Genomic DNA, 27,746 nt, shown 5'->3' with positions numbered 1-27,746 from the left:
AAAAGGCCACATGGAAAGCACTTCTTTTAATTGGATCAGGCTCTGAATGCCGGGATATAAAGGCCAGCCCTCCAAAGAATTTAACTGCTTTGGTGAGCTGTGTGATGCTTGTGATGCTTATGCTTCCTGTCTCGTGTATATTCCCATAATAAACCCCAAGTAATACTCTGTAAAAAAACAAGCAAGCAAAAAAAACATGTAACTGCAAGATTTTAAAAAATTATTGAATATGTGCTAACATTCGCTGTGTACAGAAAGGTTTGAGTTTTGAAAAAGCTTTAAAAATATTCTTAAATGCAGCAAATACCAACCTCGCTTTGATGCAATATAGTTAGATTTTAGTTTTGTTTTTAAACCTCAAAATGTGATGCAATGTCAGCTTCATTTTACCTAAAACTCAAAGCTATCCATTTCAAATATTTGAATTTAAGATGGTCACTTGCTTTATGGAAGTGTAGTATATATTTATTCCTGTGGGAAAGTTGGGGGGTTTTAGTTTTGTTTCATTTTTGTTTGGTTCTTTTTTTTCTCCTCCCCGTGTGAGCTGGGCAACTGATAAGGAATCAACTGTAGAGATTTGTGGGTTTGGGGTGGGTTTTTTGTTGGTTTTTTTTTTTGTTTTTTTTTTTTTTTTTTGTGACCTCCAGCCTGCTCGAGCTAGTTATTAAAAGCTATTAGACCTTTCTTCCTGCAATTTACCTCATTCCTAAACCTTCTATAGACATGACTTATTATTTTGCCTTCCTGAGCCTTCTTATCATAGAATCATAGAATCACCAAGGTTGGAAAAGACCTAAAAGATCATCCAGTCCAACTGTTCACCTATTCCCAATAGCTCCCACTAAACCATGTCCCTCAACACAACATCCAGCCTTTAACCCTATCAGTTCAGGTAATGTGTAAGTGCCCACTGAGGTCAGTAGCAGCCAAGCTCCGACTTTGAAAGGCGACTGCATCAAACCTTGCTGTCTACATTCGTGGGAGGCTGATGGTCAAGAAGTAACTTCATTTCTCTACAGACTTGCTATCTCTGCTCTTCCTTGTCTCCTGAGCATAGATGATAGCTGCAAAATAATGAAAACCTTTTCTAATTGTATATTTTGGAAGACTGTACTCTGTCAGAGACAAACAGTTACATGGAACTGTAGGTGTGTACAGTTAGCTTCTTATTGTGGTTGGGTTTTTTACTGGTCAAGTTCTTTTCCACGCAGCTATCTGGAAAAGCCATTTGTATAAACCGTATGTTTCTGTACATACATCTGTAAGTGATGATTTAGTAAGCATTTTGGGGTTCTGTCTATTTCAGATACCTGTACTTTCATGGTTTCCTGATGATCCATGAAAGATGTGACAGTTTGTTTGCTAGCTGTGCTCTCAGGTAGATCAAAGGGAAATGTCCAGAAGCTTTTGAGAACATCTTAGCCAGTAAAAATGCTTAGAAGTTATTGTTGGCTCGCTCAGATCTTTTCCATCCTAGCATATCTGTGGTTATCAGTTAAGCTGTAATACAAATCTATACTAATGAGAAAATGAAGATGTTTTTAATTGTTTTATTGCTCTATTGTATTTCTTCGTTTGCACATTTCCCTCTTGTATTCTGCAGCAAATAAGTTGACTTCATGTTCATTTGCTCTGACTGTGACCGGAATTGTGAACTCCCAGGCACTGAGATGTGCTGCTCGACCCTTCCGATCCATTCTGAACTTCCATTCAGTTTCCATAGCACTTGGGCACGGTGGTACCAACAATTCTCTTTGTCTGTGTGGAGGGTTTCTAGCTGCCAGGTCACTTAGAGGTTGAGAATCCCTCTTGTCCCTCTGTTGGAGATCCAAGGACCAGCACCTAGCAGTATCAAGGTCATCAGAAAAGTGCCTCAGCTGGATGTCAGCTCTGCATGTTGGGCTGTTTCTAAAGCAATTCAGACAATGCTGGCAGTGTAAAAAAGAGCAACATCTGTCTGTCCTTTTAATAATGTAACTTCGGAAAGACCGAAAATTTGGTTTCTGTTCATTTGCTTCAGTTGGGAAGCCAGTGCATGAGTCTCATAGCATGCAGTTGAAAATAGGGCTAGGATAAAAGAAATAATTACATACATTAAAAATATATATATTTTTTTTCTTCCTGGACAGGTTCCATTTCTTTAGTTCAGTAGTTGCTACACTGAAAATCCAATATTCAATACTGTCTTGAAGGTATACATTTTCAGGAGTGTTTTAGAAGCAAGCCCAGTGATGACTAGAAATGGAGTGTTTTACAAGGCTGGAGATCTTTCCATTTAGGTTTAATGGCTCAATATTTGAAGCATCTCATGGCTGTGAAGGATTATACTTTTTACGAGAAAAATAAAAGCACAAATGAGTTTTCAGTGGTAGCTCTGTGGTGCTAACTGGAAACTGTATATTTTTGTTAGCACAAAGAAATGCACATTGATACACAGGGGTACTTGCAGTGGCATCAGTCAGAACCGAATAGCACTTTCAGCTATATTGAATGTGTGCCTAAGTGCTTTACTGGATTGGGGCCACGTTGTTCAGCATCTTGCAGGATTAAATCCTGGATGCTGGGCGCAGCTGAAGAGCTTACAGCAGCTCTACACAACCAAGGGATTCCCTTACACAATGGGAATTCTCTACTGGATTGCTTTTATGGAGACTGCCAGAGCTGGAAATCTGGTCATTAGACCATATTGGTTCAAAAACTGCTTTAAAGCAACTAAGAGTTTTTATGACGTCTGGCATCGACAGTCATCATGAACATTAAAATAGTGATGAGATGTTGGATCTGTCAGATAACTGAAGGCATTTTTCCTCTTCTTCCTTTGTACTTGAAACATTTACGATACCAATCAGTTGACAGGTCGCTTTAGGTAGGTAATGTTACTTGTAGATTTTTGACAGTTAAACTATGAGGCCTCTTAGACCTCACAAATAAAATAGGAAGTTCTGTAATGCTTGCTTATCCAAAGCCTATGCTCCACAAACTGGTTTTCATGAACGCCATTAATTTCTGTTGTAATCAAACACAGAAGGCAGAGCTTGAAAGGTTTCACAATTATACTATTAAATCTTAAGATTTCCTACCCCCTTACGTGATATAATGATTAACATGCAGCAGTACATCACTTTTGCAAGCATCCCAGTTAATGTTGTACATAAATCTCAACATGCTTTCACACTATTCTGTTAATTACTTCTACAATAAAGAGTTGATCTTTTGTCACTGAGTGAGTTCACTCCAAAGGAAAATAAGGTAGGAACAAAATTCAAATTTACCCATTTTCTTTAAAACGGTTCCCTTTCACCTCCTCTATGTCATAGACTGGGTAAAAACTACATTTGTTCTCACTTTGTGTTCATCCACCTACACGTTTTTCCCAAAAAAATGAAAAGTGAAAAATCAGCTCGGTGAGAAATGTTAGATTGTATTAAGAGTGTCAGATGTATTTATTCTTCAAATTAGTAAGAATGGTTTTATACTGAGGCATGAATTGTATAACTAAGGACTCCATACTTATGTATACGAGAACTGTATGCTCTATGTAAATATATTTAACTAGAAGAGAAAAATAGACATCTGTTTATATAATACTATTCATCACAGCAGCTGGAAGGCTTTGCTACAATATTGTTAAATCTTTTAAGAGAGATTATATATCTTTTTTTTCATCTTAGGTGAAAAAGCTCTGAGTAGCATTTGTTAGCCGTGTTTTAAAGCCTGATGTTCCGAGTACAGGTTGACACATTAGAATTAATTTATACGTTACAAACCTTAATCCATCTATTCAGCAGGCAATTAGAATCATTAGGCCTGAGTTGTTTCAGTCAGCAGAAGTTACTGAAGCAACATAATATTATTTTTCCTATTGAACTTGAATAAGCTGCTAAAGGCTTCTCACTTGCTCTCTTGGCTCACCACCAGAAGCAGGCTATTGCACTGAGCTTTAAGTACCGGCACAAGGCTCGGAGCTCATGAATAATGAAAAAATGTGCATGTTGTTCTTTGTCACCAAGTGTTACCAAATCCCTCCTGATACCTTTACAGGGAGAAGCAATTTACTGTGACCTCACTTGTTTATACTGGCTGTAAATGATTTTAACCTGGGATGAGAATAAAACTTCCTGCAGCCCGCTGTGTGTTTTAGAACTGTGTTACTGCATGTTGTCCATTCTGATGTTCCTGCTATGTTGGGTTATGCCTGGAATTCATGCAACTCTTTCTGTCTTCCCAGGATATCGTTTTCGTTTTCTTTTTCAGTTTTTTCAGGGAGGTGATCTTGCCTTTGAGGAGTCCTTCAGTCTTTGAAATACTTGCCTACTTGGGGTATTAACTGTAGTAGTAAACTGCTAGAAGTTTTGATACTTGCTAGAAGAAAATCTGCCAGGACTTTTGTTCAGTTGTGATGTGGATCCACTGTAATTCATCTGCTTGGATGCAGTTAAGGTTGCCCTCTTTTACTGGCTTCAGGCAGCTATGTATTACCCTCTTCGTTTGCCTCCACAGTTACTGTAATTTGTTGTTGAATTCAGGCATGTAAAAGCTACCTCCCTGCAGACTGGAAAAAAAAAAAAAAAACAAACCAAAAACCTGCATTCCTCACTGTACCTTGTTATCACTACCCAGTGATACCCCCTGTGGCCTCCCATGGTACTCTGTACCTACTGTCAGGTATTTCAGTGTGCTCTTTTAGATGCACATACATTGCATTTGTCCAAAGTCAAGTAGAGGATTACTGTGCAATACTAAAGGCTGTTCCTTCCACAGAAATGAGCTGTTGCTGCACTTACTCAATGCTTGGTGTATCCTAGATATGTACTATGTCTTTGTGATGACACAGTATTGAAATCCAAGTCCACATTAGTTTATTCACAGTTAAGTGGTTTTTTAAAGAAAAGGTTTCTTTGCTAGTTGCTCATCAAAAGTTCAGTGTATGTATTACACAAGAACCATATTGATGACATACCCTGCTGCTGTAGAGTTTCCTTCGGTTCTTAAACACTAAATTCAGTTTTGACTTGATTTATTCAGTTTTAAATGATAATATCTGTATAGGAGTATATAGACCCTTTCTTATATCTGAAATATTTGAATGTCTCTCAGCACTGTTAGACTTCACTATTGTATTTTGCTCTACTCGTATGTGTTTACAGTTCTTACTGTATTATAAATGTTGTTTTTTTTTCCCTTTTACTTAGGTTAATGTTCCAGATGACCATAATGCTACTTCAGGAAGAAGTGCAAATAAGCAGGTGTTTGAAGGTCTAACAGCGGGGCTCCTGAGGATAACAGCTGTGATTTTCAGGTGCCTAATCTCCAGCTTCCCAGATGGAAACAACCACTCTACAACACTGAAGATAATACAGGAAGTGAAAAGCAAATCCTCACAAGTGGAAGCCTTCAACAGCAGAATCCAAGACTTGATCAGGTTAGAAAAATAATAATCTTGAAATGTCTCTAATCCTCCTTTATTACAGAGAAAGAAAATTACTTTGACTTAAGAGACAAACTCCTCTAACTCTAATGTAGTAGAAGTAGCATATGTGTCTAGTCAGAAGACCCCTGAAGTGCTATACTCTCAAGCAGAAAGATTTTCTTCAGGAGAAATGCAGGCACAGAAATACAAAAGACCAAATGTCTTTTAATTGTGCACTTTTTCACTCGTTCTGAGGTTGAAATATGTTTCTGTATTTATCTGTCTCTGGGTTAATGAATATCTGTGGCAGGTAAATTGCTTTGGTTTTTTTTGTTATCTTTTATAGATTAGTTTTTATTTACAGTGGCTTTGTGCATCCACCTGTATGGTTTGTCCATATAATGTTTTCAGTTAATCCTTGTAGCAAATATTGCCTTAATCACGTGCTTTCATTTAAACCATTGGACAGTTATAACGAGCCCTAATGTTAGTCTTCCATGTTGTCTGCACTCCTCATTGATCCTTTTTAATCCTAACATCTTTAATTGCTGTGTGACTTGTGGAGCATCCTCGTAATTTAGGTTTCTTCACCTTCTTTTGTTACCTTTCTGTCAGTTTCTTCACCTCATTTCTTTGGAGTCAGCTTCCTTCCTTCCATGTTTTCTCTCCATTCTCTGCACCAGCTGTATATGCCCTTTGCACTTGTGATCCTGAATACCATGCATGCATTCACAGAACTTTTCTATACAATAAATACTTTCTCTTGTAAAGATCACCCAATAACTTCTATAATTTGACTTCAACTCTTATAACATAGCTGTATTTTAGTAGCAGCTTTCCTTTCTATATGCTTATAATATACAATATATATATATATAAATATGCTGTGAGTAAAATTTTGATCAAAATAACTCTGTAAGTTCTATTAGCAGGATAAGGGGAAAGACATTCCTTCAGTCATTTTTGCTTGAAACATTCTAGGTCTTCGGTAAAATGGCTTGAATGTAAGTTGTGGCTGAGCGTCCCTGTGGTAACTGCCTGATTTGATGTGTTAAAATTTGGAAGTGAAACGTTCATAAAACGTAACAGCTTACTTTCCGGAGAATTCTGATGTGTTTCAATCATGATCTGCCTGATTTGAAAAGGAAATTCCCCAGGCTTTGCAGGTAGAGAAACTATCTGTTATTAGAGTAGCAGTGAGACAAGTTTTTAGGTGCTACTTCTCAGATAGATCTCAGAACATGGCTTTTCCTTCTGTTTTTGTTCTGTGATTTTGAGGAGGAGAAAACTTATATGTAATTAAGGAGACAGACTTTTTAGAACCACTGCATTTTTTGTTGCAAACATGGGAAGGTACCCAGCAGACAGGCTAACATTGGTAGAAAGGAAGAGCATAGACTTCTGTTTGGCCATAAGAAGGCTGAGTTTAAGAACAGGATTGAGGTCCTTGCTGTGACATAGCATTCCTAGGCAGTGCTACACAACATCACTTGGACTTCTTATAGGCGGTCATTAATTTGAGTCCTAGCTTGAAAGCTGGGTTTGATTTACAGCAGTGCTGAGCACATTGAACAGCAAGTCAGTGGGAACTTTACTTTAGAGTATATAATGTGCTATGTAATGCCAAATACCGTTAAAACAAGAGCATAGGTCTCTCAGATTGAATACACAAAATAAGACGTAAGTGGATTTATGTGTCCATGCTTCTGTTTCTGTCAAGGAAAATGCAGCTCATACCAGCTCCTCGGAATACAGGGATGTTACAAAAATGAACTCCTTCGTGTCTGGGAAGGTTTCAGGTGTTGTACTCTTCAAGTACTGTATGAACAAACCCATATTCCTTTCTCACCAGTTGCGTAGAGGTTTTGCACACTCCTCTGGATGCTTATTCTTCATGCTTATTCTCCTGAATTCTGTTTCTCTCAGTTGCTAAGCCTTAAGACATTTTGTCAGCTTTTGTTTGATTCTATAATGTATGTCATTTTTATTTCCTCTTTCATCTCTCTCTTTAATGTGATGCCAATCTGTTCTGTTGAATGAGAAATCTCATTTCTTTCATAAGCATTTTGAGTAAATGCGTTTGAGGAAAGTAAAAAAATCTGAGACATAGCTGATGCTTTTCACAAATCTGGCCACCATGAAAGTTTTCTGTTCTGGTACTTACACTTGGTGATCTTACACCAATGAATTACATTTCTTTTGTGCAGTCTAATATACTACCTTAAGATGTTGATTGTGAGCATGACTTAGATACCCCAAAGCTGTATGATTAGCCAACTGATTTATTTTTAACCTCACCGCATTGCTGAACTGAATGACTTCATGTGGCACCAGATTCCACCAACTGACAGTACCCTTCTGTAATCTTTGGTGGATTCCTTCATAGAGTTTTTTGGTTTGTTTTTTTTCTTTGTTTTTGAGAAAATAGATATTTTGATGAAATGCTTTTTTACAGACTTGGACTTTTTTGTTGTGGCATTTAATGTATCTTAAATTCTCAGTGCCAATAGTTATTCTGATAACTCTTAAAATGCCCTGTACTTGCTAGCAGATACTCAGAATGCATTTCTAAGGTTGCCTGTATTCTCTCTCCTGATGATCTGTGTATCACAGCTTTAAAGTCCTGTGGTTACATCCAGCCTTATGAAGGCTTATATGCTCACAGCAGCTTCAGATGAAGTTCCCATTCATTGTGTCTGTGTCACCGTTAACCCAACAGATCATTCTTTTTCAGTCTAATTTGTGGTTGTGTGTTTTAGGCTTCGCTTTTATTTTATTAAGCGGTATAAGTGCTGTAAAGCTAAAGAAGGATCCTTCTGCTTGCCTTTAATGTCTTTAATTGAAATGAGAAACTGATTATCCTGAACTATATTGTTTGCTAAAGGTGTGTAGTTTCATTAGTTAATTATGTCACCAGTACATCGCTGTGAGGGATGAAATGCTAATGGTATGCTACTGAAACTGGCACAGTGAGCATCTGCACATCTTCCCACTTCTCCAAGTCTGATACGATGCTGATGGACACAAAGCCAGATAGCTGGAGGAGGAAAGCAAAACAAATAGTTGCCATAGGTACCGGTGACCTCTAGAAGTTAATTGTTCTCATGTAACCCACCTTCTCCCCAAACAGGTTTTGAAAGAGTGTGAAATTTCAGGATGTTGTATTCTTCTCGTTTAGGAATGGGAGGGTGGGAGGTCTGCTTATTGATATTTGTGCTGAGCAGACATCTGACACTGGCTGGGCTGAGCACAGATACACCCTTAAGCTAAGAAGATACATGAGAATCCAGCCAGGTCCTTCACCTGAGGCACTTTAAGGGATCTGGTTATAAATGGAGAAAGAAAGGCACGATGACAAGGTAATGCTGCAATTAGGAAAAAAGAGAGTGGGCATTTCAAACTAGTCAAAACCAGACAAATTTATATTATTAATGAGAACCTTTCACCTCCAGGTCATTCTATCATGTGCCCTCATGGAGTTGACTAAATGAGTTTTAGGAAGATTTGGAAAGAAAGAGGGAATAATTTTTTACTTTTTTTTTTTCCTGTTTGGGAAAAATAGACCTGACACATAAGCAACAGGTGTTTGCACACAGTCAGAAGGATAACCACGTTACTGGAGCTGTACTCCCATGGGCGAAAAGAGTGGGAGATGGAGACGTTAGATTAGAGCTTTGACATTCCACTTGTCTGCACGCTCAGCTTCAAGGGAGGGAGTGCTTCATTTGTCCTTTCATTGTCTCCAGATGACCCTAAAGAATAGTTCCAGTAGACTGAAAACTCATCTATTTCTTCTCTGCTGAAACAAGCAGCTGCTGACACCCTTTGGTATCCAGGTGTGGGTGTAAAGGAAGGTGACAACACCTCTTGTAGATGTCGGTCAGACATTCCTTCTAGGGAAAAAAGACTAAAGAGTGTTGCCCAGAGTACTTCTGTCTTTTAGTGAGTAATCATCTATCAGTATTAGCTGTGTTTTATTTTCCCCTTCTTCCTCTTCCTTCCTATATCACGGTGAGATTTCCAGCACTCAGCATTTCTCTGCGACTGTGATGTATCTAACGCCCAGCTCTGTTCCTGGAATTACTCTGCTAATACTGGAGAGCTTGTTTATCACTTGTGTGATGAAGCGGGGTGCTTAGATCAAAATCTGCAGGAAAACATGCTGGTAGCCTCTCATGTTGCTAAACAGAGCAGACAAATCAAACTGACCGGAGCAATTAGTTTGCAACTAATAACCTTTATGCATCCTTAGGTGTTATTCACTGCTATATTTCAGCAGATCAGTCTTTCATTATTGCAGTCTGACATCTTGCTTTATACACAATGTATTTTTATTCTTAATTACTTTCCAAAATCTTTGTGTCAGCAGGTTAAGCTTTGGCAGAAAGTCTAGCTTCTGGCCCTGAGGAGAGGTTAGTCTTTGGGCAGGAAGGCTGTCTGAAACATGGAGACTTTCTTCTCCAATCTTAATAGTCCCTAATTTTTCAAAATCAGACTGCAAGATAGGGAAAGAAATTACTTTAATAGATATTTACCCAGGTCCTGAGGCAGTTGTTATCTAATCAATATTAATTATTTACTAGAAACAGGTTTGTTTGTTCATTTTTTTTGCTGCAGTCATCATTATTTAATAATGTTTCACACTTCAGTCGAGTCAAGATGCACTTGGTGTTGTAGAAACATACATAGTGCTGTTCCCATCTTTAGCCTCACTCTATAGCATGATCTCTAACAAGTGGGCTTGACAAGCAGGTAGGCAGAACAGCTGATGGGATGGAATAATGATAGAAATTGTATGACTTAGGGCTGACTATCAGTGTAAAAATAGTGAATGAGGTGATGGTGTCCGAAAGCAATTTCATTTCCTAAGTGAGGCTGTGTCACAGAACGTTGCAACAATTCTGATTTTCACCAGAGGTTTCTTCCAGTTGGTATGAGTAGAGCAGGGGAAAGTACCCAGAAAACAGAGGAAAAAGACCAAGGAGTTGATTGAAGCTGGAAGTTCATCTCCACTAACAAAGCTGACCTGACATAGGAGAGTGAACCGAAGAGATCAAGTCTGAGAAACTGCATGTTTGTGGTAAAAGGGGGAAGTACGTAAAGTTAAGTGATAGCAGTAAAATGATGTGGAAAAAGAAGCCAGTCTGCACAGTTCAGTTGGAATTGATAATGATTGAAGTGTGACAGAAACTGGTGCAGACAGACAGGTTGGTGTTAGCGTGCAGGAGCAAACAGAAAGGTTTTTGGTGAGAGTTTCCAAGCTCTTAAAAACTCTAAGAATCCTCAGCATTAGGGAGGATGGTGATGTGATCTACTCGTGTCTGATAAAAACAAACAAAAAAAGTAGCCTTTTGGCTTAAAAATAAAGTCATTAGCATGGTTTTCTCTGCATTGAGTCCTGGTTGAGTTCCTGATGAGGCTTCCTGATAGCAGGAGGTTGTAACCTGCATGTTCTTGTAGTCTCTTAATTGTTGCATATAAGTTTAAAAAAAAAAAAAAGGGGGGGAGAAAAAGCAAAAAACTGTGCAGTGGTTGTTATGATATACGTATTGCAATAAAAGGTTATCTGGGTAAGATCATTGTCATCTTGAACTTGTGTGTTCTACGAAGTTTGTCTCTTCATGCTAAAGAGAAATTGTGCTGCTGCAGAGCTATCAAGACTGTTATAAATCATTTAACTATGGCAAAATTCCATTGTCCTCTAGCAGTTTGGTAAAATAAACACTTAATTCATCTTTCTTTGTACAGTATAATACAAATTATCGTGCAACAGACAGTTATCTTAACAAGAACTACTGATAGTTACAGAGCTCCAGACATGAAGTTGTTGTAATTTGAACTGCTCTATTGAACCCTTTAAGAAGCCACAAACTGTATTTTATATGGTTTGATAGCAGAGAAGCAGAAATTCCAGTCTTTGTAAAGTCATCAAAACTGTCACAGGACTATTTTTTAATACAGTTTTTCATCTGTTTCCAGTTACGTGGTGAACATAGGATTGATAGACAAGTTGTGCTGCTGTTTCCTGTCCGTTCAAGGCCCTGTTGATGAGAATCCAAAAATAGCAACTTTTCTACAAAATGCCACAGCGCTGTTGCATGGAATATGTCAGCTCTGCTTTGCTGTCAGTGGAAGGTAGGTACACTTGGTCTGTCACCTCTGTTATGCTCACCAGGCAGCAGCCAGCGGAACTTTTAGCCAACACTGCATCTGTGGTAGTAAGCGAGCGCTGAGGTAAGGTTGTTAAGGGGCACCAGTCCTTAGTGACACAGTGAATGCTGGTAGAGAAGCTCTGCTCACCCTTTCACCAGTGAACCATAATTAGTTGCCTGCTCTGAGTCTCAATTCTTGTAGGTCGTTTATCAGAACTGCAAGCTGCATCCCCTTCACTCATCATTACAAAGGGGGTTTTATCACTGCTGAACTTAAGCGTACAGTACTAAGGACTTGAAGTATTTTACTATCAGCTGAAATCAACTCTTAATTGATTTTGTCTTTTAGATAGCCGAATTCAGTTCTTGTTCTTTAAGATACTGCTATCAGTAAGGGAATTATATTTATATAAAGTATTATTGGATCTGTCAGGGGATTTTTCTAATGCAAAATGCTCATTTCTGCAACCTAACCGGGGCTGAGGGGGATGAGCATGTGGCATATCTCTGCTGGCAAATCCAGACTGCTCTGTCTGCAGCCTCAGATGGCCCAAGTGTCAAAGTCAAAATTTCAGAGCTTCAGGGGGCACGTGCTAAAACCTACTGCCATTAGACTGCTGCGTGTTTCAGGGTAAGACAGTGCTGCCAGAACTTGACAGTGAATGCCTGAAGGGATGCTAATGTTGAAGAGCAAGAGTTAAGAAAACATAAATTAAAAAGGCTGCAGGTGAGAGCTGTTGCTGGTAACTCTAGGACTCACGGGCACATGGAAAAAGAACTGCAAGAAATATGAGCCCAAAGAGACCATCCCAACTTACTGAAATTTCCCTGTATGAAAGCTGCCAACTTGGCATTTTACATTCCAGGACAGCGCTGCCAAAAGTGAAACGTGTACTGAAAAAATTCACCTTTCTCTTAGTGGAATAATGATTCTAGCTGTGAGTCTGAGTAATGTAATATGTGCCATCTCTGAAGCGGGCATATGTCTCACCCAACACACAAAAGATATTTGCTCCCAAAGTAATGAAATATTGTGCTATGCAAGTACTTCTGTGTTCTGTAGCAAAATATGAATTTTGGAGAGTTAAGCATTTTTCTTCAGTCTCACTGAGAGGTATCTGATCTTATAAACAGCAGTGCTGGTGAGTTTATCCAAAGGTGTTGATTGTTGTCAGTTTTCTTCTTAGATTGTTCCTTTGAGCATGAAAAGAAATGAGAGAAATGAACTTGCGGATTCTGAAACTGCTGTCTTTCACTTTTAGATAAAAGTTATGCTATAACTGATCAGACAGGCAGTTTAAATGCCTTTAATCACCTCAGCATGCTCCTGTTGAAGAACAGAATGCAGTGTGATTCTGCCATGTTACATAACGTGCACAAGGAGTTCCTTAATATTCAAGGTGATTTTAATGGAAAAAGCTGCTGCCAAGCACACATCAAGATGGCAGAAACAGAGTTCAAATTTATTGAATTCTTAAATATGTCACAATGCTGTAATACATTTTGTGTGATACGTGATCTGCAGCACTAAAGGCAGCCTCTCTTTGTGAGAAATACAGATGGCTCTTTCATTTGTGCTAACCAGCAGTAGGAAGCAGGGCGTCCTGTTCTGTCAGAATCCAGTATTCCTGATTCTCCATGCCTAAGCACCAAACTAACCACCCTGTTCTTAATGCATTTGGAGTTTTTATCCAGAGGAAAAAAAGAAAAATCTAGTAAGTAGTATCACTTCTGTATCACTGTAGCACAGAAAGTTTTGAAAAACAGGTATTAGTGTTCCAGGCTTTCCCCATTGTTGCAAGAGCAATTTGAGATTCATCTCCTAAAGGGATTTCTCAAGGTAAGGAACTTACTGGAGCCCCTTGATGATGATGGTGGAAGCATGTCGCTTATTTTGTTTTTCTGATAAAAACAGCAGCCTGTGTTGGTTCTTATATAAAATGTGATTCTGTGCTCAATGCGTTAGGCTGTATGTGCTCTTCGTGCTGCATGCAGTTTTTAGAGGGCGCGTTGTGCTGCTGAGTGGGCACAGTGGGAAGCTGACAGGACTTGGTCATAAGGAAGGTGCTTGAACCAGGACCACCAGGCTGTCAAATCTTCCACAGCCCTGCAGCAATGAAATCCTTCGTGAGCTGGAACTCATGAGCTGGCCAAATGCTGGGTAGCCTTCCCTGCTGGGTTCAGACAGCACCAGGCTGCTGGAAGGGTCCGTACTGCAGCTCTAACCAGGGCTATTGCCAGAGGGCTAGAAGTTGAACACTGTAACACAGGTTCTAAACAATTAACAGAGCCTGCCCTCGAGATACAAAGTGCACATTTCTGGAGCTCAGACGTAGGAAGTGCTGTTAATGTGGACTTTCCTGTCTTCTCTACAGGACTTACTTCAAAACCATCCACAATTGAGCAAGATGTTTCTAAACCAAACTCTAAATCTAGACCCAGTGTTTGCTTGGATACTGGCTTTGTGGCAAGCTGTTCTGTCAGGGTCCACCTGCAGGTCTTGATCAGGACCTTTGTGACAGGCAGTCCTCCTCCTTGTTTTAAAGGAATCAGGACTTCACTGTTCTGTTTCTCTCTCCATTAATTCATGGAGATCTCCATGTTGGATTGGTTTTAGGAAACATTACATCAATAACAGTGATTAGAGAATATCTTCAAATTGCAGATGTGTATGTCAGCATGAAATGTTAAATGTTAAATAAAGTAAAAGATAAAATGTTGAGACATAAACTGCAATACATTTTTATTCACCTGGTAGACTTCAAAAAAAAATAATTCAAAATCATGGTGTAAGATACAGTAAAGGAAAACCTTAGTAATGTAGAAACATAAAGTGGAGGATTCTCAATTTTAGCATCATAAAAAGTTATTGAAATGAGGGAATCCATTCTGAACATACATTACAAACTCATAGTAAGAGGAGGATTTTCTTTTCATTTGTGGTCAAGGTCTTTAAAAAGATTTAACTTTTATGTTGATCTTTTCAAGCGTGAATTTTTGGTACTGACTAATAAATGCTAGAATGATTCTTTCAGCTGAAGTTTTGCAGTGAGTGAGTTTGATAGTGTTTTCTAAACACTGTAGTGTGTGTAGAAGATCATTTGTTGAAAACATTCGTAACTTTTAACCCAAGGGAGCCTTGTTTTGATAACTATTGTAGATGTATGAGAGATGAAAATAAGGCATTGTCTCTCAGTATAGTGAAAGTGCAGCATGTCTGGTTAGCAATATCTGTTTGCTGAGCAAAAGATAAACATTACATTTGACACTAAGACTTAAAAATTGTGGCCATGATGATGCTTAGCTCTTTTCTGCTTACCATTAAGAATAAAGAAAGATGTCTTTATTAAAATGAAGCTGAGCAAAACATTAAGTTGACTGAATGCATAGTAAGAGTGGTATGTGTAGACTTTCAGATCTGCCTTGCAGTCTGTGTTCAATTGCAGATGAACAGTAGCAGTGGTTAGGATGGTGGCCTTGTGTCCTAGAGGAGTTCTTCATTGTACCTCTGCACTACTAGGCTTATATGTGGGTCCTGAGTCCTGCATACCCACATGGTAGCATGCTTGCTTTGTCAGTATAACAGTAAGCAAGCAGAGAACATGGGGAACATGAACAAAAATATTGCCATGCTGGCCTGGCTGACCATTCCCAAAAAATTGGAGTGAAAACTGAGCAGCAGAGTATGTTGTAGGTCTTTCCCCTCATAGCAAGGGTCTTATGTTCCTGTCCCTTCCTGTACTCCCAGCCTTCATCAGATTTTACCCCTCCTTCCCCTGAAAATGACTGGAAATAAGACTTGTGTCCCAGCTGTTCAGTTTTTACTCTGGAGGACTGTTGCCAATGTCTCCTTTCACCTGTGACCATCAGTAATATGTGCTGACGCTTCCACCCAGGGCATTGTGTTGCTGTGGTACGTGATGCTGCACACTGGTTAAGGCAGAAATCACAAAGCAAGTCAAGAATTCATGGAACTGCCAGTAGACAGATTGACCTGTTGTGTGAGAGCTCTTAATGAAACAGTAAGCTACAGATTGAATGCAAACAACAGCAGAAAAATAGCAGCAGTGGCTGAGTGTAAGGGTCAATCCATAATAATAATAACTACTGTGAGGGAATGCTCTCTCTAAGAGCAGCACAGCAAGCTGACAGTAACAGACACCATGAGGGCAGTGAATTGTGCATGGAGAGATCCTCAAATCAAGAAGCTTCCTGGGATGGCAACTTGGACAAAGTTCTGCCACTTTCATGGCACAGCCAACGTGTACAAGCTCCCTAAGCAGCGCAGCAAAATGGCATGTCTTAGCAACGCAATAGCAAAGTTGTTAGCATCGTGTGCTGTGCTATCCCAGAGCAGTGCTGAGGTGCATCTGAATCCAAGGCAGCAGCTGATGGATCTGGTCTACGAGCTGCGGCAGCAGAAAGCTGCAGATATATAGGGCTTGGTCCAGGAACACAGCGACTGTCACGTCACAGACATGCAAGGAAGTGGGCTAGTTTCTTTCCAGTTTTATTACAGTAATTAAGATAATGCTTGTTTTGGCTGCTGGATAGCAAATCACATGCAAGTCTGTTTGAATTCTGGGTGTGCTTCCCACTGCTTCCAGCAGACAGCAAATGCAGCAAGGACTGCAAACTAATTGAAATTTCTTCTGGAAATTACTGCAGACTTTCAGACCACCTATTGAACAACGCAATGATTTGTGGCTTGATAATGGGATTTATAATAAGGTTTGGCAGGTGCTAAGTCCTCCTTATAGCTATTTTATTATTGTTTTGCCTCTTTTTTTGACGTTTCTCTCTCAGTAATAGAATGTAGAAGGAGAAAGTACAGATGATGGTTTTTAAATCCTAATATTAGAAAAAACAAACATATTCTAAGCCTCTTGAAAACTCATGTTTCCATTTGGCTCCCTGTTTTTAATCAGGAGTATATATTTCAAATATACAAACATTATAATGTATACCCTTAGAGGGGCTTGTCTGCTTGTTAGCTCAGTCCGTTTTTAAAACAATATATTTTCAGATATAAACAGTTTGCTCATATTGAAGTTTGGAGAAGTTGTAGTTTTATACTTGCTCTGCAGAGTCTGCTGTTTCTCATCAAGCTGCATTAAATTCCTGTTTTTAATAAATAGTGGTGTACTTTAAGCAGTGCAGTACCACTGTTTAATATCTCCTTGCTGGGATGCATATATCCATGCTTTTTAATTCTTAAACCTTTTTTGTAAATCGTGAACCCTCTGCCAATGCGGGAGAAGTCTCTTGTGGCAGAATCTGATAATCATAATGGCAGCCCATCATGAAACGTCCTGCACTTAATTTTTGTTGTATTTTTTCCTTTATTTTACTCCCACAGGTTGTTAGACCCTAATATAAATATTTGCCTGTTTTTTCTGTGCTAAGTATAGAGACTTGGTAAAAGTTTGGAAGCCTTTCCTTTCCCTTTCCCCAGCCTAGAATAGCCAGTGGAAAAGAATAAAAAAAAAAAACAAAAGAAAGAAAAGAAAAAAAAAAGTCCTGTAAGTCTTCCCTTTGGTGAGCAGCTGGGGGGGGTTGTCCATTCTGCTTTACTTTGGCAGCCCTTAGCAACACGGTTAACGTGTGGGCTTCTTTAAATAGGATAATCAAAAGGAGATGCCTCCGTAGGACTCACAGCTTTAGTTACATACAGACTTCAGTTTCCTGTGTGACAGAGTCCCCTCTTACTGCTGTGGGTTTTGTTTGTTTCCCTTCCTCTCGGCCTGTAAGCTGCCAGTTATCAGAGCTTTCCTTGGGCTTACATTTGAGGTGGACTAAAAGGGTTTTTAAAATCTGCTAAACGTATGGAATCCGCTGTTTTATGGGCTTGACCAGAGCAGCTCAAAGCAGCACACACAAAGCTTCGCCTTCCATTTTCCCACATCTCACATGTGTTTTTTTCTGCTTTAAAGCCTGCAACCGGTATGAATAACGTCTTTTACCTTTTTATTGTAAACATTTAGGCTTAAAGTGATTATAACTGACAGTTAAAACCAACAGGAGCCAGTAGCCTGTTCATACACAAATTAACTGTAATACAGGCAAAATTGAAAATAAACATTTTCAACAGTTCCTTCAGCCCACCAAACCTCACAGACAAAATGACTTTTTTTAACAGCTTTGTCCTGTGGTGGGACTGTAAAATCCTTGGTCTCTTCTGGGGAGGCAGGGGGGGGCGAAAAAAAGAGAGTGTGCATTTCAAGTCATTTTTACAATTGACTTTTTTATGTATATTTTGATTCATTCACTGCTCAAAATGGCAAAAGGATTTCATCCAGCTCTATAAGCTTTCTCATATGGAGTTGTTTAAATGTAATGATGGAGTGAGAGCTGAAAGCAAGCTAACTTTAACCTTGGGTAAAATCAGACAACCTCCTCGTTGCACAGAGTCACAAAAAGCTGCGGGAGGTGTCATGTACAGCAATGAATTTGGGGCTGTCGTTTGAACACGACTGTTTTTCAGCTGATAGTTTTTCTGTTTGCTCCGGTGGTTGAAGCTAAGATGGAAATAAAATACTGGTTGCAGAGGGAGCCGTGCTCATGTGATGCTGTGGAAACAAACAGCCTGCCTGTTGCAGTGGTTGGCACGCTCTGGCTGCCGAGTGCATAGTTGGGCAGCCAGCAGTGCCTCTTGGTGGGCAGCAGCGAGCAGCTCAGACACAGCACACGTCCTGGGAGTGCACGGAGGTGGCCCTGAGCTGCTGACTGCCTTCCTGGTGCAGCAGGCCTGCTGCCTGTTCCCCGCTGCTCGCTGCAGTCTGGTGCACTCACCTGAGGACTCTGCAGCTTCCAGCGGTGGAAAAAGGAGCTTCATGTTGTAAGTTGCTGTGCAGCGTGGCTCCACCCAAAGCAAACTTAGAGCTCCAGGACTTTTCCTTTTTTTCTTTCTTCTTTGTGCCATTCTTTGCAGCATAGATGCTAGGACTGTTGAGTGTTACAAACCACAAGCTATGTGTGCTGCTTTTGCAGGAGGTAAGTGACATTAAATCATTATTTTAATCATCTGACTGTACTTTACGCTGTGTTTTGAATGTTACCGAATGTATCTCAAGCAAATGCTGTGCCAGGGCCTTCTGAAGCACTGCTGTGGCTGGGTTTGTGGCAGAGCCCCTTTAGGGATCATTGTGAATCTGAGTTGGTTGTTCAAGGCAGCCAGCGTTAAATAGTCATACCAGTTTTGGAAACTGGCATGAACTCAGCTGCGCAGAGCTCTAGCTGAGGTCTGCAGTGGTCAGGGTGGTGGTGCTGAGTGGCAAAGGTGGAGCACCCACATAGCACCCAGGTGCTGATGGGAGGGCAGATGTGGTACCTCCTTGTGTTCTTTCTCTGTCTTACCTGAAGATCTGGTTGCTTCTTTCAGACATTGTGAAGAGTGGTTTGATGGGATGTTTGCACAGCATAGGTATCGCTGAAGTAGGACTGGGACATGAATGAAATCTTGGCATATCAGCAGAGAATGCTGCACGTGAAGCTTTTCAGTAACATCAGCCATGCACAGACTGTAAATAGGAAGTTATTTAGAAGAAATGGTACCCCTGCATGCTTATTTCTGATAAAATCTTTCCCTACGCAGGTGACCTAACTGATACAGTGATAGCATTCATCTGAGGTAACTGCTTTCTAAATGTGGAGCTGTAAGACAGCAGTGATGAAAGCAGATGTGTGCCAGCAGAGTGAGCTGTGCACAGCCAGGCTGTTCACTCAGGTTGGTGTACAGACAGATACGAGCTGCTTCTGAGACAAGTACTGAAAAGGCTGCATTGAGCTCTTTTGGTCAAGGAAAGCTTGCTGATCCTGGTCAGCAGGAGTGCTCTGAGGGTCCAGTCCAGTCCTTTCTGTGGTAACCCAAGGTCTTGTCTTCAGAGTTACACATGGTTTTAGATAGATCTTCTTTCCAGCTTGTCTCTTATTCTCTGTTCTCCCTTTTCCTTTTCTTTTGGTTTTTATAAAAGGGAAAGATACCCTCACCTAGTTTGCCCTTTTATCTTTTAATATGTATCATATTGCCTGTGGTATTTTCCCTTAATAACAGAAAAAAAGAAAATAGTTGGTTCTGATATTGACATTTCTTTTCCCTTTTCCTTTTTCTCTTTTATTTTCTTTAAGATGCAAACACAGTGTATGAGGTAAAGATAGAAGGTTGGTGCACCATATATTCAGCATCGCTGCTTGCTGTATTCCAGTGTTTCCTGTGAATACTTACACAGACCTATTGTGCTTCCACAGTGAAGTTCAGCTGGTTCACATGATAGTTCAGATCAGGACTTTAATTATGTATCTTCTTCTCTAAAAGGTATTCAAGACCCATCTGGACACCTACCTGTGTGAGCTGCTGCAGGGAACCTGCATTATTAGTAGAGGCTGGACTCGATGATGGTCCCTTCCAACCCCTGCAGTTCTGTGATTTTATGAAACCTTGTGAAACCTTGTTGGATTATTTTGTGTGCTTTTTGTATTTGCATTTAACGTCCAAAGTAGCAATAGTCTTAGATTTCACTACTTGTGACTTCCTTGCATCAAGCGTTTCAGACTTCTGTCTTGCTGCCATACAGTCTTCCATAACAGCATCTGATGGAAATAAGTAGCAGTGTTTTGCTTAACTGCTCAACCACTCCATTCTCAGATTCCTGCAGAACGATTTGATTAAGATTGTCTGGTCCGGATAACTGCTTTTGCTTCATCAGCAGCATGTCTGCTGCCATGCCCACTGCCCGTTCCCAAGGCAGGAGAGGCACGGGCTGTGCTCCCACCTCTCTGTGGGGAGAGGAAGGATGGCCGTGGGCTGCTGGCCACAGGGGCGGCCTGCGTGGATCCCCCAGAAGTGCCCCCAGCTCTCTGACCTGAGAGCTGGCCGACTTCTGCATGGTCTCTCATTGGCATCATCAGCCCAGTTTGGAAACAAAGACACCAGGATGTGGAGAAAAGATATTTAAAGAGTATAGCAGCGCTGTAATTAAGGAGAGCAAGAGACCGTGCCCGGATTATTGAAATAATGTTGTGGAAATATTGTGGATTCTTGACATGTTAGACATCGGGCTGTTTTCCTTTTTAGCAGTTTGCTTGTGCTCAAACATTTCCCTTATAGCTGCTTCACCCTGAGCAAGTGTGTGCTGCTCCTCTTTTCAGACGGTTTAATGTTTCTTTGACAGATCTTGGAACATATTTGACAGTACGCGTCAGGATCCCACAGGGCTAACGGCGGTTCTTCAGGCTACGGATCTGGTTGGAGTCTTGCATATGCTGTACTGTGTTCTTTTCCACGGCACAATTTCAGATCCAAACACAGCCAGTCCTAAAGACAGCTATGCAGAGAACACAATCCAGGTTGCCATTCAGAGTTTACGTTTCTTCAATAGCTTTGCGGTTCTTGATCTGCCTGCTTTCCAGGTAACAGATGTTTTACAGCTTTTGCTTTGTGTGAAAATATTAATGATTGTGTGTGTTTTGGGGCTGACGTCCATCTCCAGGGTCTTAGTTATTTTGTGAATTGTCTGTTTTCTTGTGCACAAATTATTTCTACCCTGTGGCTAATAGGTGTAACCAAAGTGCGAAATTTTGCAATACATGAGTGCTGAATCCAATCCATTACTACTTGTATTCATAAAAAGGAAAGCTTATTCTGCAGGATAATATTTTGCTTTTGGAGGTCTTCCTTAAAAAAAAAAAAAAAAAAAAAAAAAAAAGAAATTTTATATATGTAACACTATATATATTTATTAAAATTTCATTCAAGAGCAAGAAGTAAATCCTTCTGATGAGAAGGGGTTTGTATTATAACCATAATTCTCATTTCTGAATGCTTTCAGTGGCTGCTTGCACTTGTATATCTCAAGCTGAAAATCACTTAATATCTAAACTTTTTCTCAAAGCAATGTTTTTTGCAAAGCAAAACATTGACAAAAAATGGAAACTTTTATCTTTTCATAATTTATTATTCATTGAAATTAAGAGTCTTTTCTTACCTATTACCAGTATAGGAGTCATTTAGCCATACTAAGAATCTGTAAAATACTTCTCAGATGAATCAGCAGAGCTTTTATTTTGTTAATACAAAGCACCTGGCAGAAAGCATTGCTTTGCTAAACACAACAACATCATTCTCATACCGTTCATCAGACAGGTTTCTGTTTCATTCGTTGTGTAATCTGTGTATAGGCTGCACCATAACCTTCATCTGAAATGTGTTAAAACCAGGAAGAGCTTTGGAGGAGTAGAGAATTTTGTGCCTCCTTCCTTATGTATTTCTAATTTTTAGTCCATTTAGCAGCAAGCTTACATTTTACTGCATACATCTGTATAGTTGCAGCTGAGGGATCCATGTAGTCAGTAGTTTTTCTTTTATGGGACACAAACTGTTTATTGGAGTTCCATGTGAAACAACTCTTACGTGCACCATTAACTCCCATTTCTTTCTGTAAATCAAAGCAGCTCATTTGTACAGCAGGCCCAGTAGCTCTTGGTTTGGGATGGAAGGTTTGTTTGTTGCTGCATAACAATGTCATAGGAAACAAACCAGTGTGAGTGATTTCCTTCAGTGCACTGATGCAGACACGTACCCAGGGAAGTTCATGCTGAGCTGTCTCGTGGCACAGTGGGCACACATGTAGTATCAGCGGCCATCCATTCCTCTGTAGTAACAGGGTTTGCTTCTGTAGCATTAATACTCTGTACACCTGAGGCCAATTAGTGCCTGTCCCGACCCTGTGGGCAGGAGCAGACAGCAGAGGGAAGGAGCGTAGCTCATGCAGTCAGATTGTTATCTTGAAGGAGTAGTTTTATCGTGTAATAGTAGGGCCATAGAGTGGGGTTTTCTGATGAATAGAAGAGCTCTGGTATTCTTGAGTTTGTATTAGCACAGATGGCTCGTGGGTATATATTTAATTTAATTTGACAGTCTAAACAATTGAAAGATGGTAGTGAGAAACAACACAGGATCCTGAGCTGATATTAATTCTGGCTAAAAAGGAAGCATAGTTTCCTTGAAAAATTAGTTTAACTTCTATACACAAACTCAGGTGCCCTTTGACCCGTTGTTATCGGGGAGGGTTTAGCCCAGAGTGCCAGGTCACAGCATGCATGGACTGTCCTAATTGAAGAAGGGTGCCATATGAACGTGGCATTTACATGGTGGTGGTAAACAGTTGTGTGGCAGGATTTGAAAATACGCTGAGCTCGGGAGATGCGTGAGCTTCAAGATGGAGAAACAGCCGCAGCTGAGTCTAGCTTAATTCTCAAGGATTCTGCTTTTCCTGGGTAGAGATTTTCAGTCTGCCGAAACTAAACTATACTGCAGACTGGGATTTATGGAGATGCAGTTAATGCAGACTGCAAGATATGAAAAGAAGAAAACTCCCAAATGAAAGAAATTTTCTCACAGGCCTGCATTGCTATTTCATTAGAGTTAGTAGACTGTCATGCTCATTCTTTGTGCTTTAGTTTTCCCCTTTGACCTTGTGTCGTTCTGTCTGTTTGACATGTTTATTAAATAGAGGCTGTAGGCTGTGCAGATAAAATCTAATTCAGAATCTCCACATTACAGCAATTTGACTACTTTTTAAAAGTACCCCAAAAAGCTGTGCAGCTGAGTGTTCTCTCCTTTTGGATGTTTCTAACTTTTTTTCATGGTTGCAAACTAATTACGTATTAATCTTTGTATTCCATTCAGAGCAGGAGTTATTAATGCAAAATGCATTTTGCTCTTCTGCAAAAATGATGTGATTTCTTTTGCTGCTTACTAGGAAATATCATTAGCATTAAGTTTTCCTGGAACGTATAATGTAAGTCAAATGGAACAGTCAACTTAATGCTACACTGCATGTCAACTAGGCAGAATCCAGTTTTCCTGTGTCCCTTCAGAGTTTGAATTTACTCTCATTTGTCTGGCTTTCAATGTTACAGTTCAGTTGTAAGTGCAAGCTACTGAATGAAACAAGAGATCCGATTCCATCCTCCGAAAAACCTCATTGCAGCCAAAAATGCAGTCAGTACTTTCTCCCAAATTTATGTCACTGATGCATTGTGATGCGTGTAGTTTCTATAACACACTGCTGGGCTGTAACTTCTGTTTCTTTACCTTTTTTTCAGTCTATCGTTGGTGCTGAAGGACTGTCCCTTGCCTTCCGCCATATTATCAGCTCGTTGCTGTGGTACTGTTCCCAGCATACCTGTGAAGGATTGCTACATGAAGTCATTATTTGTGTGGGCTATTTTACTGTAAACAACACAGATAACCAGGTAAGGCAAATGGAAAATGGGATCAGAAGTTATCAAGTGTGTGTTTAGCCACGGATCCCTCAAAAATAACAAACCTCTTCAACACTGTTTTGAAGAGTTGGGATTCCTGTGAACACAAATGTGTGCATTTACAAAATGTTAGCTGAAGTTACACGTTAGGAAAAATACTGCAGTTTTATTATGGCCATGAGCAAGTTCTGTGTTCTTACACAGACAACAATGGTGACCTCGTGTTGATCATAATTAAACTCACTCTCTGCCAAGATATACTTAGCAAATATTTTTAATTCCAAGTTAACTTCTTGTCGGCTTGATTGGGCAGCTGTGGTGCCCAAGTACAACCTTGAAAAGACAGCAAAGCTAGTCTGCCATGAAGGCATGTCCTCAAAAACCCAGAGAGCTCTTCTAAATGTAAGCCTTCTTGTATCTTTCCAGAAGTAAACCAAATACTGTCAAACAGACAGTGGAAATCCCTGTCTAGCTTCCTTCATTGTTGTTCACTTCTGTTAACGGACTCTGAGACTTCTCATACTAATGAAAACAGCTTACACAATAACCCAGGTGCAAATCTTCAAAATGATTTTGAATACTTTGGGTTTTAAAAGGCTCCCGGTTTCCTCAGGTCGCACATAACATCTCAGGGGTACTGGCACAGTGGATGTTGGCACTTGCTCTTTCCTTCTGTGACCCTGACTCTGGATATGTGAAAGGTGTGATATGGTGCCTACGTCTTTGGTATGATTCAATTTTGTGAAGTTATTTGTTGGTTTTTTCTTCCTCTCACCATGCTTGTAATAGTTGGTTCCCATTTTTGTTCAGCCTTTGGGTGGGGGTGCAGGATGAGCAGCTTAGTTCCACCGGTTAAATGGGACAACAGAAGAAAGAAGTGGCTCAACTTGTCTGCAAAGGTTAGAGAAAAGCTGTCCACGGTTTTTGACCGTACTTGGAACATTCAAATATCCTAAAGTTGAAAATGCTGTCGAAAATATTCTGTAATCACATAATATACAGTAACGTTTCTGTGGTTTTGGCCACAGAACCTGAGGGAGGATCCTGCAGCCTTCCTTCCTGGTGGAGCCAAATCCCACTTCAGGGTACAGAGGCGCTGCTACCAGCACACAGACTGTCAGGGCCCAAAGCTCAAAGTACAGCCTGGAGCCTCTCAGGAACAGGGGCTGCCTGTGGGCAGTACTCCTCAGTATGGTCATTTTGAAAATCCACGTGACACCACTGCAGTTTTCTCATCCTCAGTGCTGCACCAGCAGTCGTGCTGGCATCCGGGGGTGCCAGCATACAGCGTTGGTTTTTCTCCACAGTTTCAAAATCTCTTTTCTGGCACACAAGTATAAACAGCTGTGATTTATTGCCAAGAGGACATGCAGCTATAAATGTGCCAGGAGTAGCACAGCAGTGGGATTTCCTACCAGCAGTGCCTGTGGAGCACACTGCAGTGCCTGTCACTGCTCTGTATTCTGACCTGGGGCAGAGGTCCAGCAGCAGGGGCCCGGCACAGTGCCATGGCAGCAGCTGCCCGTGTGGCTGCAGTCAAGAGACAAAGTGTGTGCATCGTGTGTTGTTCTGCAGGCCTCCTTCCCACTGGTAATCTCAGACTCTCCGTATTTCTCCCGTTACTCCTATTGGAGTGATTGTGCTGTTCCTGACAGCACTAACGTTCCAAAAAGGCAGAATCTTACTCAATCAGGTACTCATAAAATGTAGGGAAGATTATACAACAGTGTTTTTACTTTTACTGCTGAGCACATCATCATTTGCTGCTAAGCAGGTCATCATTCTCAGGTGCTGTTAGTGTTGTGACTTCCAATAAAGATAGGATGCCCTGACTGAAATGGGAAGTGCTTCCTATTAATTCCCTCATGGTTTAATTTTTTACTACGTTTTGAGCTTCCCTTTTTTTTTTTTTTCTTTCATTGTGGATCATTCGCAGAGTGCTACTAAAAATAAAAAATGGGTCTCGCAGTGAAAGCTTTCACGTAGCAGACTTGAAATCCTGGAAAGAACTGCATCGTAAAAATAGATCCGCGGGACTTGAGCGATGAAGCCAAACTTTCATAGTGCCTGGTAGCTCTTTTTATTTACTACTGGAACAGACTTTTAAAAAGTCGATAACTAACGTATTTCACAGCAAACTTGCATTATTCTTGAAGCCAAATGCATTTCTGTTTGAATTGTTTGCTGTTTAAATAGGTCTTTCCCTCTCTAAATTTCTGTCCCTTATTACAAAGCTGTGTAAGCTTTCATTCCTTTGAACTCATAAAAAAAAACCCTGTTATTTACAGCTTCTGCTGTGCCTCTGTCCAACCACACGAACAGGTAAAGTACTCCAAAAGGCACACTGAGATAAAGAAAAAAAAGGGCATTCATTATTCAGAAGTGTGCAATTTAGAGAATAGATTTCTTTAAAAAAAAAAAAGAAAAAAAAAAGTTTAAGAGATTTTACAGTCTGCGAACCTGAACATGGGCTTTCTGAAGCAATGCTGTGATTTTAAGTTAATTATTACTACCATGGAGTCAAAAGGACAATTTCCAAAATATTTCATGCTCATAGAGTAAAATCCTCCAAGAGCATTGTATGTTCAGTGAGCAGTATGGGATCTGTGCAGCACTTCCCAGTTGGTTGAGAGGTGAATGCACAAGTCGGATTCTTTTCTCAGCACTCTGTGCAGCTGGCAGGAGCCCTGCAGTGGGTCCTGCAGATGTGTGCCGGCCTGCGGCTGGGCTCCCACGTCCTGCCATCAGCCCGGGCCCAAATGGTTCTGTCGAGGAGCAGCGAGGACAGTGGATTGCTAAGGACTGCATTCCATGGTGTTTTGATGGTGCTCGCTCTGTTTATTTTAGCAAGACTTTGATTTTGCTGACTGCCCACATATCGGCGATACTCCTTCCCTTTTTTTTGTGTGTGCGTTTCGTTTTAATGTCCAGAGAGTCTTTCCGAGGCAGCTGCCGTCACTGGAGAAATAAATCAGTTATGAAACTGAAAATTTCAGAAAGCAAAGTGTTCCTTTAATATTTTAAATGCTTCGGCATCATCAGTCATGCCTGAACGGCGCTGTCTGTTTTGTCTCGGCACGTGAACTTCTGTTTACGATAGCGATAGACAGCCCTTGTTTTGCAGGACGGGGAGCTCGGCTGTGGTAGGCGCCTGCTCTGCTGGCTGCCCCTTCATCTATTAGCATCCCAAACGGGTCCCATGGTGCCAGGGGCAGGGCTGGACAAGCTCGACCAGCTTAAGAATAATGTCCGGTCTCAGGATGAAGCCGTCGCGTTGTGCCACGCTGTAAGACCGCAGATGCTAATTAAAATGTTCTTGTTAATTAAAAATATCCTATCCCATTACATTTTTATTCCCTTTCTTCGATTTAATTATTGCAATGACTATAATTAGCATGTGCTGTCAACTCGTTTCATTTACATATTATATTGGATAATTGAATGTGGTCCCGTAATTAAATTAACATGAATGACAGATGATTTGGCTGCTTTTACATTGCTGTACTGGGAATAGAGATCTTTCCATATTCATTGCACTTAGCAAATATTTTTCATTTGAAAAGTCATCACAAATCACATCCTGCGACTCGGGACCTCGTCTGGCAGGCTCTGAAGGAAGTTGCAGTGCTCGATTGTGCAACTTATTTAAATAAAAAGAGCTTTTTTCTTTTTTTCTCTTTTCCTGTTTGACAGACGATGTATTTATAGAGTGCTCCAGCAGAATCTCACCAGCTTCTGGGACTTGTGTGGAACAGGGCTTTATGCTTCTGAACTGTTGAACTAAAAATATGTATTTTTAGTGCATTGCAGAACCCAACACTTCTGTCAGAGAGCTCGGGAGAGGTGTATGCAGCTTTACATTTTTTATTTTATTCTATCTTTTCTTTTTTTTTTTTTTTTTTTTTTTTTTTTTTTTTTTT

The 27,746-nt window shown here is 40.3% G+C and overlaps 1 protein-coding gene across 2 annotated transcripts in view; it reads left to right on the top strand.

Annotated features, from left to right (window-relative positions):
- Nucleotides 1-27,746, top strand: part of SCAPER (S-phase cyclin A associated protein in the ER) — a 120,218-nt gene that overhangs the window by 77,855 nt on the left and 14,617 nt on the right. For both annotated transcript variants that reach the window (XM_079540744.1, XM_079540743.1), the window contains exons 21-24: nucleotides 5,193-5,422; nucleotides 11,390-11,545; nucleotides 20,733-20,970; nucleotides 23,668-23,817. In XM_079540744.1, the coding sequence (XP_079396870.1) occupies nucleotides 5,193-5,422; nucleotides 11,390-11,545; nucleotides 20,733-20,970; nucleotides 23,668-23,817 (774 nt within the window). The remainder of the gene's footprint in view (nucleotides 1-5,192; nucleotides 5,423-11,389; nucleotides 11,546-20,732; nucleotides 20,971-23,667; nucleotides 23,818-27,746) is intronic.

The sequence above is a fragment of the Tetrao urogallus genome (genome assembly GCF_951394365.1).
Source record: "Tetrao urogallus genome assembly, chromosome: 11".
In the NCBI taxonomy this organism is placed as follows: Eukaryota; Metazoa; Chordata; class Aves; order Galliformes; family Phasianidae; genus Tetrao; species Tetrao urogallus.
Note: the sequence above shows the minus strand (reverse complement) of the source record. Positions and strands in the feature narration are given on the sequence as shown.